At 46.8% G+C, this 12,976-nt stretch overlaps 1 protein-coding gene across 1 annotated transcript in view; it reads left to right on the forward strand.

The window, feature by feature from the left end:
* Positions 1-213: 213 nt before the first annotated feature.
* Positions 214-12,976, forward strand: part of BBOF1 (basal body orientation factor 1) — a 62,220-nt gene continuing 49,457 nt past the window's right edge. The window contains exon 1 of the mRNA XM_069735720.1: positions 214-333. Coding sequence (XP_069591821.1) covers positions 287-333 — 47 coding nt within the window. The 5' untranslated portion in view covers positions 214-286. The remainder of the gene's footprint in view (positions 334-12,976) is intronic.

Here is a 12,976-nt window from a genome sequence, read left to right on the forward strand (position 1 = left end):
GTCTCCCTTTCCCATCTCTCTCCGCGCTGTGCGGTCTCTCTTTCCCATCTCTCTCCGCGCTGTGCAGTCTCCCTTTCCCATCTCTCCCCGCGCTGTGCGGTCTCTCTCTTTCCCATCTCTCCCCGCGCTGTCAATCGTCGTCACCTCATCTACCCCCCATCATGCGTCAGGCCTCGCTCTCTCTTCTGCTGCACGTTCACGCGACAGTCACGTGTGCTGTCTCCTTGGTTACCACTTCCCCCGTTAGTACACAAAGTATTCAGTTCCTTGCTAATTCCGTTCCGTCATGGCCGGGATTCGGAAAAGAGCGGCGAAGGGCAAGAAAAGCAAAAGGTGAGCGTCACCCGGGGTCATGTACGTCCGACCGTGCACGGACGTCTATGAGGGACCTCATCCCCCAGGAGACCCCACTCTGCAGGAGATCCCACCCCCAAATAAACCCCCACTCTGGAGGAGATTGCACCCCACAGGAACCTCCCACTCTAGAGGATAGCCCACCCCAAAGGAAACCCCTAATCCAGAGGAGATCTCACCCCTCCATCTGCTCCAGCAGAAATCCCACCCCGCATATAACTTGTACTTCAGAGGAGATCCCACCCCGCAGGAGACCCCCTCCATCTGCTCCAGAGGAGATCCCACCCCACAGGAGACCCCCTCCATCTGCTCCAGAGGAGATCCCACCCCACAGGAGACCCCCACTCCTGAGAAGCTCCCACCCGCAGGAAACCCCCTCTCCAGAGGATATGCCAACCCACAGGAAACCCCCACTCCAGAGAAGATCCCACCCCGATATCTGCTCCAGAGTAGATTCCACCCTGCAGGAGACCCCCACTATCTGAGTGGAAATACCACCCTGCAGGAAACCCCCACTGCAAAGGAGATGCCATCATCTGCTCCAGAGAAGATCCCACCTACAGTAAAACTCCACTACAGAGAATATCCCAACCCACTTCAGAGGAGATCCCACTTCAGAGGAGATCCAACCCTGAAGGAGACCCCCACTCCAGAGAACATCCCACGCCGCAGGAAACTCCCACTCCTCAGGAGAAGCCACCCCACAGGAGACCCCACCATCTGCTGTAGAGGAGTTCCCACCCCTCATGAGACCCCACCATCTGCTCCACAAGAGATCCCACCCCGCAGGAGACCCCCACTCCAAAGGAGATCTCAACCCACAGAAGACCCACCTCCCCCACTCCAGAGGAGATCCCACCCCTAGGAAACCCATTTTAGAGGAGATCCCAACCATCAGGAAATGCCCACTCCTGAGATCACCCCCCACTCCAGAGGAGATCCCACCCCTCAGCAAACCCCCACCACCAGCTCCAGAGAAGGTCCCACCCCACAGGTCCCCCCCCACTTCAGAGGAGATCCCATACCGCTGGAGATCCCCACGTCACAGGAGACGCCACTTCAGAGGAGATCCCATCCCCACATCTGCGCCAGGGGAGATCCCACCCTGGAGGAGACCCTAACCATCTGCTCAATTGGAGATCTTGCCCTACAGGAAACCCTTATTCCAGAGTAAATCCCACCCAACTATCTACTCCAGAGAATATCTAACCCCACAGGAGACCCCCACCAACTGCTTCAGAGGAGATCCAACTTCACAGGAAACCCCCACTCCAGAGGAGATCCCACCCCGCAAGAGACCCCTAATCCAGAAGAGATCCCATACTGTTGGAAACCCCCACTCCAGAGGAGATCTCACCCCACCATCTGCTCCAGATGAGATCCCACCCCGTAGGAGACTCCCACCATCTGCTCCAGAGGAGATCCTGCCACGCAGGAGGCCCCCAACCCAGAGGACATCCCACCCCATCTTCTCCAGAGGAGATCCCACGCAGTACGTGTGAAGATCTGAGGTTGTGGGTTGTAATAATCACCTAGGCAGGTAAACGATGCAACTAATTTTTATTCTTTACGTCCATAGTTTTACAATAACTCTGGGTATATGGCCAAAATACAATGTTGCAAATACGAGGATTTCATCAGCTCACCCAACCAGACATATTAGAATCCAATTCTCAATAGACATGTGCAGAGCACAGATCAGCACGTTCCTGCCGGCCGACTCCCAGGTAAAAATGCTAATTACTCACTGCTGACACCCCGCACTAGGTACCAGGAGTGGTCCCATTCCGCTCCCGGCACTTTAATCGAACCTGATCGCAGCATTTCGGAAGTCGGCGCAGGGCCTGACAGCCCCTCTGCCTTTGCATCGGAGACCCTTCTGTGTGGCGTGGGGTCCCGATCGCTGCCATGGTAAACCGATGTCGTCAGGACGACATCCGGCTTACCAGAGCTAAGAAACTTCCTGGTCATGCCCAGTGCATGATCAGGAAGTCTCAGTATCAGTGCAGTGAATGCAGCGCTGACAGTTTCTATAGCATGCAGATGCTGCTTCACCTGCATGCTATAGAAGCAATCAGCCTGCAAAAAATGATTGCCCCATAGTGGGACAGTGTGTAAAAGTCAGAATAAAGTAAAAAATAAATTTTATAATAAAAAATTATAATAAAAAAATCATTATTTGTTTTATCACTAAATAAATATTTGAATGAAAAAAAATCTAAACAATAAAAGTACATATATTTGGTATCCCCGCGTCTGTAATGACCCGACCTATAAAACTGTCCCACTAGTTACCCCCTTTAGTGAACACCATGAAAAAAAAAACAAGGCAAAAAACAATGCTTTATCATACCACCGAACAAAAAGTGGAATAACACGATCAAAAAGACGGATATAAATAAACATGGTACCTCTGAAAACGTCATATTGTCCCGCAAAAAACAAGCCTCCATTCCGTGCTGAACACGGCTCTCATCATTCTCCCATGCTCTGCCGGTAATCGGCACGAGCAGGGAAGATTGATGAGAGTTACATTTAAGTAATAAAAGAGACCGCAGGCGGCGACTATTATTCCCATCAGCCTACCCCTGCTGCTGCTAATAACAGTGACATCAGGAGCGGCAGATGGGAGTATGCCTGCGCTGTAAATAAATACGGTAATTTTTTTTAAAAAAATGGCGTGGGTTCCCCCTTATTTTTGATAACCAGCCAGACAAAACTCACAGCTGGGGCCTGCAACCCTCAGCTGTCAGCTTCAGCAAGGCTGGAATATTGGTTAAGAATAGAGGGGTCCCCACTAGTGATGAGCGAGTGTACTCGTTCTGGTTTTCCTGAGCACGCTTAGGTGATCTCCGAGTATTTGTTAGTGTTTGGAGATTTAGTTTTCATCACCTCAGCTGAATGATTTACAGCTATTAGCCAGCCTGAGTACATGTGGGGGTTGCCTGGTTGCTAGGGAATTCCCACACGTAATCAATCTGGCTAATAGCTGTAAATCATTCAGCTGCTGCAAGGAAAACTAAATCTTCGAACTCTAACAAATACTCGTAGATCTCCCGAGCGTGCTTGGAAAAACCCGAGCAACGAGTATACTCATCACTAGTCCCCCACACCATATTTTTTAATTATTTAAATAAATAATTGAAAAAAAAAAAAAAAACAACGGTGTGTGGTCCCCCCATTATTGACAACCTGCCTTGCTAAAGCTCACATCTGGGGGCTGGTATTCTCAGGCTGGTAAGCGGCCATGGATATTGACCCCCCCCCAGCCTAAAAATTGCAGCCCACAACTGCCCATAAAAGGAACATCTATTAGATGTGGCAATTCTGGCGCTTTGCTTGGCTCTTCCCGCTTGCCTTGTAGCAGTGTCAAGTGGGGTAATAGTTGTGGGGTTGATGTCATCGGTGACATCAAGCCCACAGCTTAGTAATGAAGAAGCGTCTATAAGACTCCTTTTATTATTCTTAATTAAAACATACTTACTGCAACGCCTAATCCAAGAGAAGCACTCGATTTCCTGTAATAATAGTAAAATAAAAAAAACAACAATATACCATACCTGTTCGTCGTTCTGTCCCACGCCGTAATCCATATCTGATGGATATACAGTTTTCAACCTGGACGGTACTAAGATGCGACCGTCTCTGCTAAAAACCATTGGCGAATGAGCCTGCTTGGGAGCGGAGCTTCAGTGACCGGGGGTTACGTCATAGAGGTTACCTCCGGTCACTGAGCTCTGTTCACAGCTGGGCTGAACTGCGATCAGATCCCCTCTAGCACAGTGAGCGCTCACGGCTCACAGTGCTAGCGGGGATCTCACAGAAGCATCTGATTGCCGGCAGAGCACGGAAGAATGAGGAGAGCTGTATTCAGCACCCGCTGCCGGGGAACAACGCTTACTGTAACGCTTCTTCACTGGCGCCGATGCGTGTCACATGGGTGACATCGACGTGTGTTATGTGTATGCACGTGTGCGGGACATTTTATGGCCCATGCTTACATTAAAAAATGGACATGTCAGCATGTTTTGCCCACGTGCACACGTTCCATGGAAACACACTGACATGTGCACAGACTTATTCACTTGAATAGGCAAATAGCGTTCCGTTCATCCCGAGTCTCTCCGCATGACTAAGTAGCACTGTACAGCCACATATGAGGTATTGCCACGTTCGGTAGAAATTGTGGAACAAATTTTGTTGCCATTTTTCTCACTTCTTGTGTGAAAATCTTTGGCTAAAACAAAATGTTGGTGGTAAAAATGTAGTTATTTTGTCCTCACTGCCCAATTCTGTGACACACCCATGGTGTCAATATGATCACTGCTCACCTAGATGAATTCATTGAGAGGTGTAGTTCGTAAAATGGGGTCACTTTTGGCACCTCATGGGCTCTCCCAGTGGGTCATTGTACCTGCAAACCATAACAGCAAAATCTAGCGCTCCTTCCCTTCTGAGCTCTGCCAAGCACCCAAACAGTGGTTTACCCCCACATATGGGGTATCAGCGTACTCAGGACAAATTGCACAATAACTTTTGGGGTCCAATTTCTTCTGTTTCTCTTGGGAAAATAAAAAATTGGAGGCAAGAAAATATGATTTTTTATTTTTACGTCTCTACATTATAAACTTCTGTGAAACACTTGAGGATTCAAAGTGCTCACCACACATCTAGATAAGTTTCATGGGGGGTGTCTAATTTCCAAAATGGTGTCACTTGTGGGGGGTTTCCACTGATTAGGCACATCAGCGGCTCTCCAAACGCAACATGGCGTCCGATCTTAATTCCAGCCAATTTTGCATTGAAAAAGTACCACTGCACTCCTTCTCTTCCAAGCTCTGCGGTGCGCTCAAACAGTGGTTTACCCCAACATATGGGGTACCAGCATTACTCAGGACAAATTGCACAACAACGTATGGGGTACAATATCCCCTGTTACCCTTGGTAAAATAAAAAAATTGGTATGAATTACATTTTTTGTGAAAAAAAGTTAAATGTTCATTTTTTTTTTAAACATTCCAAAAATTCCTGTGAAGCACCTGAAGGGTTAATAAACTTCTTGAATGTGGTTTTGAGCACCTTGAGGGGTGCTGTTTTAAGATTGGTGTCACTTTTGGGTATTTTCTATCATATAGACCCCTCAAAGTGACTTCAAATGTGAGGTGGTCCCTAAAAAGATGGTGTCAAGACTTTGGAGACTTATGGTATAAAGGGGCCCTTCTTAAATGCTATCAAAAGCCTATACTCTAAACCCTCAGCAACAAGTAGGTTACCCCATAACTCCCCTACACTGTTCAAAATAAACAATGGTACCAGGCAGGGATGCCCTTTATCCCCGTTGATCTTTGTCCTAAGTATAGAGCCTTTAGCCACGAGTATTAGAATGAATCCAGACATTTCAGGAATCCAGGTCAATAGTAAGGAATTTCCCTTTTCGCCTACGACATTTTATTAACCCTCACTAGCCCACATATATCGCTCCCTGGAACCATGTCTCAGTTTGGTGCTCTGTAAGGATACAAAACAAATACGAATAAAACAGAAGACCTATCAACATCCCAGACTCACAATTGAGTCTACTTAAAACTAATTATAAATACCATTGGAAAGACTCCCATGTTAAGTACCTGGGGATTAAAGGGAACCTGTCACCCCCAAAATCGACGGTGAGCTAAGCACACCGGCATCAGGGGCTTATCTAGGGCATTCTGGAATGCTGTAGATAAGCCCCCTATGTATCCTGAAAGATGAGAAAAAGAGGTTATATTATAGTCACCTGGCGGGCGGTCCGTTCCGATGGGCGTCACGGTCCGGGCCAGGGCCTCCCATCTTCATAGGATGATGTCCTCTTCTGGTCTTCACACTGCGAAAGGTCAGAGAGAACCGGCGCCTTCGCACTGCAGTACTTTGCTCTGCCCTCAACAGGACAGACTAAGTACGCCTGCGCCGGAGCCACAGCGTGAAGACAAGAAGAGGACGTCATGTGATGAAGATAGGAGGCGCCGGACCGGAACGCGAAACTCATCGGACCGGACCGGGAACGCCCTGGGTAAGTATAATATAACCTCTTTTTCTCACCTTTTAGGATACATCGGGGGCTTATCTACAGCATTCCAGAATGCTGTAGATAAGCCCCTGATGTTGGTGGGCTTAGCTCACCCTCGATTTTGGGGGTGACAGGTTCCCTTTAACCTTACGTCTTCCTTTTCAACCTTATATGACAATTTCCCAGCGTTATATCGTGAAATCAGGTCTCTGCTAAAAAAGTGGATGTCTCTATCCCTCCTAGGTCACATTGCTGCGATTAAAATGTCTATCCTCCCGAAACTGCTTTATCTATTTGAAACCCTCCCCATTCCAGTTCCTCTCAGAGAACTATGATCTATACAGGCAAGCATTATGAGCTTTGTTTGGGCGGGAAAGCATCACAGGATCCCAAAGTTAATTATGTTGAACAGTAGGAATACTGGGGGACAACTTATTCGCTACTACTGGGCAACTCACTTGCGTAGAATCCCAGCCTGGACCTCCAAGCCTGCCTATACAAAATGGATGGAAATTATTATTATTATTTATTATTATAGCGCCATTTATTCCTTTACATGTGAGGAGGGGTATATATAATAAAAACAGGTACAATAATCTTGAACAATATAAGTCACAACTGGTACAGGAGGAGAGAGGACCCTGCCCGCGAGGGCTCACAATCTAGAAGGGATGGGTGAGGATACAGTAGGTGAGGCTAGAGCTGGTCGTGCAGTGGTTTGCTCGATTGGTGGTTACTGCAGGTTGTAGGCTTGCCGGAAAAGGTAGGTCTTCAGGTTCTTTTTGAAGGTTTCGATGGTAGGTGAGAGTCTGATATGTTGCGGGGGGACAGGTGGAATAGTCGGGCAGCACAGTTTAGAATAGATTGGAGTGGTGCGAGAGTGTTAGAGGGGAGGTCACAGAGCAGGAGGTTACAGTAGTCGAGGCGGGAGATGATGAGGGCATGGACTAGGGTTTTTGCAGATTCTTGGTTTAGGAATGTACGGATCCGTGAAATATTTTTGAGTTGAAGGCGGCATGAAGTGGAAAGGGCTTGGATATGCGGTTTAAAGGAGAGATCAGTGTCAAGGATTACCCCGAGACAGCGAGCTTGTGGGACTGGGGAGAGTGGGCAGCCGTTTACTGTAATGAATAGGTTCGTTGGGGGGGTCGCGTGAGATGGGGGAAAGACAATAAATTCTGTTTTGTCCATGTTAAGGTTTAGAAATCTAGCGGAGAAGAATGATGAAATAGCAGATAGACATTGAGGAATTCTGGTTAGTAGGGTGGTGATATCTGGTCCAGAGATGTAGATCTGTGTGTCATCAGCATAGAGATGATACTGAAAACCGTGAGATTCTATGAGCTTTCCCAGGCCAAAAGTGTAAATGGAGAAGAGCAGGTGCCCTAGAACTGAACCTTGTGGGACTCCCGACAGATAGGGAGCGAGGTGAGGAGGTGGTGTGTAAATGGGAGACGCTGAATGTTCAGTCAGTTAGGTATGACGAAATCCAGGATAGGGCTAAGTCTGTGATGCCAAGGGATGAGAGGGTCTGTAGTAATAGGGAATGGTCCACTGTGTCAAAGGCAGAGGACAGGTCCAGGAGGAGGAGGATAGAGTAGTGTTGCTTGCTCTTGGCGGTTAATAGGTCATTAGTGACCTTAGCTAGGGCAGTTTCAGTGGAGTGGTGTGACCAGAAGCCTGATTGTAAGCGGTCGAAAAAGGAGCAGGAAGATAGATGGGAGGACAGTTCCAGATGGACGTGTTGTTCCAGTAGTTTTGAGGCAAGTGATATAGGGCGATAGCTAGATCCAGAGGATGGGTCAAGAGAGGGCTTTTTGAGGATAGGTGTGATTGAGGCATGTTTAAAGCTTGAGGGGAAAACACCAGTTGTTAGTGATAGGTTCAAGAGATGGGTTAGAGTTGGGATGAAGACTGTGGCGAGGTTTGGGATGAAGTGGGAAGGGATCGGGTCAAGTGCAGAGGTGGTGAGATGTGATCTTGAGAGTAGAGTGGAAATTCGATTTTCTGTAATACTGGAGAAGTTGGTTTTGGAGGTGGAGGGCTGGGTAGTTGGGAGGAAGGGCTTTGCGGGTTGTCGACTAAAACTGTCTCAGATGCTCTCAATCTTCTGCTTGAAAAATGAGGCAAAGTCTTCAGCTGAGATGAGTGGGGAGGGAGGAGGTGCTGGGGGACAGAGGAGAGAGTTGAAGGTGTTGAATAAATGTTTAGGGTTGTGAGACAGGGAGGATATGAGAGATGAGAAGTAGGTTTGTTTAGCTGTGGCGAGTGTGGTCTTGAAAATAGTGAGGGACTGTTTGAATGCGATAAAGTGCTCGTTGGAGTGGGATCTTTTCCATCTCCGCTCTGCAGCCCTGGAAGCTCGCCTCAGTTCTTTGGTAAGGCTGGTGTGCCAGGGCTGTCTGTTGATTGCGAGCTTTGGTATGTGTGAGAGGGGCAAGAGATTCCAAAGCTGCAGCTATTGTGGTGTTATATAGAGTGGCAGGGTCATCCGCATTGTGTAGGGAACTTATGCCTGTGAGAGGGAGGAGGGATTCAGAGAGTGAATGTAGATCAAGGTGTTTAAGATTTCTGCGAGTGTGTGCAAGTTTTTGGGTGGGGATTGTAGACAAGGAGTGGAGAGGGAAGAGAATGTGAGTAGGTTGTGGTCAGAAAGAGGACGAGGTGAGTTAGAGAGGTTAGATAGGGAGCAGAGGCGGGTGAAGATAAGGTCTAATGTGTGACCATCTTTGTGAGTGGCTGCAGAAGGCCATTGAGTTAGGCCGAAGGAGGAAGTGAGAGATAGAAGTTTAGTGGCAGCTGAGAGGGAAGTGTCAATGGGTATGTTGAAGTCGCCCATGATGATAGTGGGGATGTCCGCAGAAAGGAAATGAAGTAGCCAGGTGGTGAAGTGGTCAAAGAAGGTGGTGGCTGGCCCTGGGGGGCGGTAAATGACAGCCAGTTGGAGGTTGGTGGGGGCATAGATGCGCACAGAGTGCACCTCAGAGGAAAGGAGGGTAACAGAGGGTGGCAGTGGGATTGGGGTGAAGGAGCAGTTATCTGACAGGAGAAAACCAACTCCTCTGCCATGCTTGCTGCTGGGGTGGGGTGTGTGAGAAAGGTGGAAGCCACCATAGGAAAGTGCAGCAGGAGAGGCTGTGTCAGAAGGGGTGAGCCAGGTTTCGGTGATGGCGAAGAAGGAAAGTTTGGTAGTAACAAAAAGATCATGGATGTAGGAAAGCTTGTTGCAGACAGAGCGAGCGTTCCACAGAGCTCCTGTTAGTGGGGATGGGGAAGTGGGGGCTGGGTGAATGGGTATAAGGTTAGAGAGGTTACGGAAGGTGGTGATAGAGCGTGGATGGGAGATAGAAATGACTGTGGGGATGTGGTGAGGCGGACCAGGATTTGGAGAGATATCACCAGCAGTGAAAAGGAGCAGAGAAAGTGTTAGCAGGTGGGAGCAGGAGAGGGCATGAGGTGGCTATCTTCTTGGAGACAGAGGATTGTATGTTAAGGAACAGTTTTGAGGAGGAGGTGAGGTGGATGGGGAGGATTGAAGAAGAGATGAACAGTTCTTTACTAGGTGTAGGGATTAGGGGAGTTAGCAGAAAGTGAAGGATTATAGGGGTGAAAGTGAAAACAAACACAAACATTGTTTACAGTGACTGTGTCCAGGTACCTTCAGTTCCCTTCAGGTTCTATTCTGGTTTTAATTCTACATTAATCTTCACACTTCTAGGACACATGGGAATCACACTGCAGACTGAAGTCTATGCAGACTTGTACTATGCAATATATGTACAACTAGGTGCATTCAGGTGTGAAGCACAGAGGAGTGGTCTCTGCTCATCTTGGTCAGAGAATTAAGGGTGGACCAGAGGCATACAATCAAGCATTGAGTAAACAAGGTCATAAATAACACTGGGGTTAGCTGAAAGGCATACCATGTGAATGCTAGGAGCAGAGGAAAGTCTGTGTGGAAAGTTGGGTGATGTACTATGTGCACTTCATAGACAGACAAGGCAGGAGAGCAGGCTCGAGAGCTGGGTGCATGAACATACCATGTGGATGCTAGGAGCAGAGGAAAGTCTGTGTGAAAAGTTGGGTGATGTACTATGTGCACTTCATAGACAGACAAGGCAGGAGAGCAGGCTGGAGAGCTGGGTGCATGAACATACCATGTGGATGCTAGGAGCAGAGGAACGTCTGTGTGGAAAGTTGGGTGATGTCCTATGTGCACTTCATAGACAGACAAGGCAGGAGAGCAGGCTGGAGAGCTGGGTGCATGAACATACCATGTGGATGCTAGGAGCAGAGGAACGTCTGTGTGGAAAGTTGGGTGATGTCCTATGTGCACTTCATAGACAGACAAGGCAGGAGAGCAGGCTGGAGAGCTGGGTGCATGAACATACCTGTAGGAAGAATAGATATGCTGGTTAGAGTGCGATGGTGGCATATAGCAGGGCACAGTCTGAATACATCCTTCTGGTTTTAATTCTAAATTAATCTTCACACGTCTAGGACACACTTATAGGAATCACACAGCAGACTAAAGTCATTGCAGACTTGTACTATGCAATTTGAAAAACTGTGGCTTGCTCCTGCTCATCCTAACTCCCTGATCTGGAATAATTCCTACAATCCACCAGCGTGTGACCTCCTTGGCTCGATGGCCCTAACTAAAAGCATTTGGAAAACTTGTTCCAAAAAATTTAAACTTTCGTCCACAAACTCTCCTCTTACCTCATTTTTGTATCACCCAGGCTTCGCTGATAGTTTGACCCACCCAATGACGGGAGTGTCGTCTCACACAAATTTGTTCAACTTTGCTGATATTATAGATCATAGAACAAGATCCATACTCCCATACCTAGAACTAAAAAGTAATCTATCCATACGGGGTCTCTCACTATTATATTCAAATTAGACACTTTGCCTTAACCACTTTCCAGGGTCTGCAGCTCTCCCTCCCAACCACTTTTGAAAGATTATTAAGAAAAGGTAAATCAACAAAGGGATTAATTTCCACATCATTCAAAAGCCTGATGCAGACTCCCTAACGAGACATCCCTACATGCTTTAGTGGGAGAAATATTTGGGAAAAACCTTGACTGATGTAGATTGGGGACTTGTCTGGTCGAGAGCAGCTATATCGGCATCTTGTGTCACATATAAAGAAAACCAGTACAAGATCCTTAATTTCTGGTATCACACACCTGAATTCTTACATAGGCTGGACCCCTCTATCTCTCCCATCTGCTGGAGGTGCAACCTTTCGGGAGGATCGATCTTTCACATTTTCTGGGATTGCTCACTGATTAACCCATATTGGAAGCAGGTGCAGGAATTGATAGGCCAGGTCTTGGAGTTGACATTGCCTCTGGACCCCCAGATTTTTCTCCTTAACATTTTCCCTCCTTCCCTAACAAAAAAACTACTAGGCTCCTCTTCCACATCTTGACGGCTGCCAGATGTTTGGTGCAAACTTCTCCCCCATCTACACTTGACTTATATGCCAGAATTAATGATGTTAGAAATTTTGAATGCCACGCAGCCCTGCATAATGACACGATTGATAGATCTGATTCTATCTAGCTTCCTTGGGACTTTTTTTTGGCCTCAATAAATACATGAACCCGATTCTCTAGACTATATAGCCGCTCCCGGTCTTCCCTTTCTGATTTTCAGATACACCCCTCCCCCCCCACCCCCCCTGTTAACGTCCTGTCTTGTGTCTGTTAGGTTGGTCCCCCACTTTTGAGTATACCGATTAATGTATGCAATGGTTGAACATTCTGCTGGTGTATCATTCGTTATAATGCCACCTAATATAATGTCGGCAACATCTTACTGGTTCATTGATTTGACAATTTATTGTTTGACACTGTTTTCTATAAGAAAATGTCGATATTCATGTTGTGTGTGCATCACTTTGGAAATGTTTATTTTCTTTATAAAAAATAAATGGTGTTATCAAAATGAGAAATCGCTGTTTAACTTTTAACCCTTATAACTTCCTAACAAAACATTTGGTTCCAAAATTGTGCTGATGTAAAGTAGAGATGTGGGAAATGTTACTTACTAAATATCTTGTGTGACATATCTATGTGATTTAAGGGTGTGAAAATTCAAAGTTGAAAAATTGCAAACGTTTCAAAATTTTCGCTAAATTTCCGTTTTTTTCACAAATAATCGCAAGTCATATCAAAGAAATTTTACCTCTAACATGAAGTACAATATGTCTTGAGAAAACTCTGTGATGTCAGAATCACTATGATCCATTGAAGCGTTCCAGAGTCATTACCTCATAAAGGGACAGCGGTCAGAATTGTAAAAATTGGCTTGGTCATTAACATGCAAGACACCGTTGGGGGTAAAGGGGTTAAACATTTGTTTTTTGCTCAAGAATGAAGCACATTCCATAAACCCATCACCTGAGATTGTAGATGGGACCCCGGATAGTGATGACTCCTCTGGGTCTACTATCCCCATCCACACAATGGGTCTAGTCGCTGTGAGCACAATGGCTTGAGACCCTGAGATACAGATGAGATTAATAGAATGATTGTTTTACATTTACCTTTAGAAATCTCTTGT

The sequence above is a fragment of the Ranitomeya imitator genome, chromosome 1, assembly GCF_032444005.1.
Source record: "Ranitomeya imitator isolate aRanImi1 chromosome 1, aRanImi1.pri, whole genome shotgun sequence".
Lineage (NCBI taxonomy): Eukaryota > Metazoa > Chordata > Amphibia > Anura > Dendrobatidae > Ranitomeya > Ranitomeya imitator.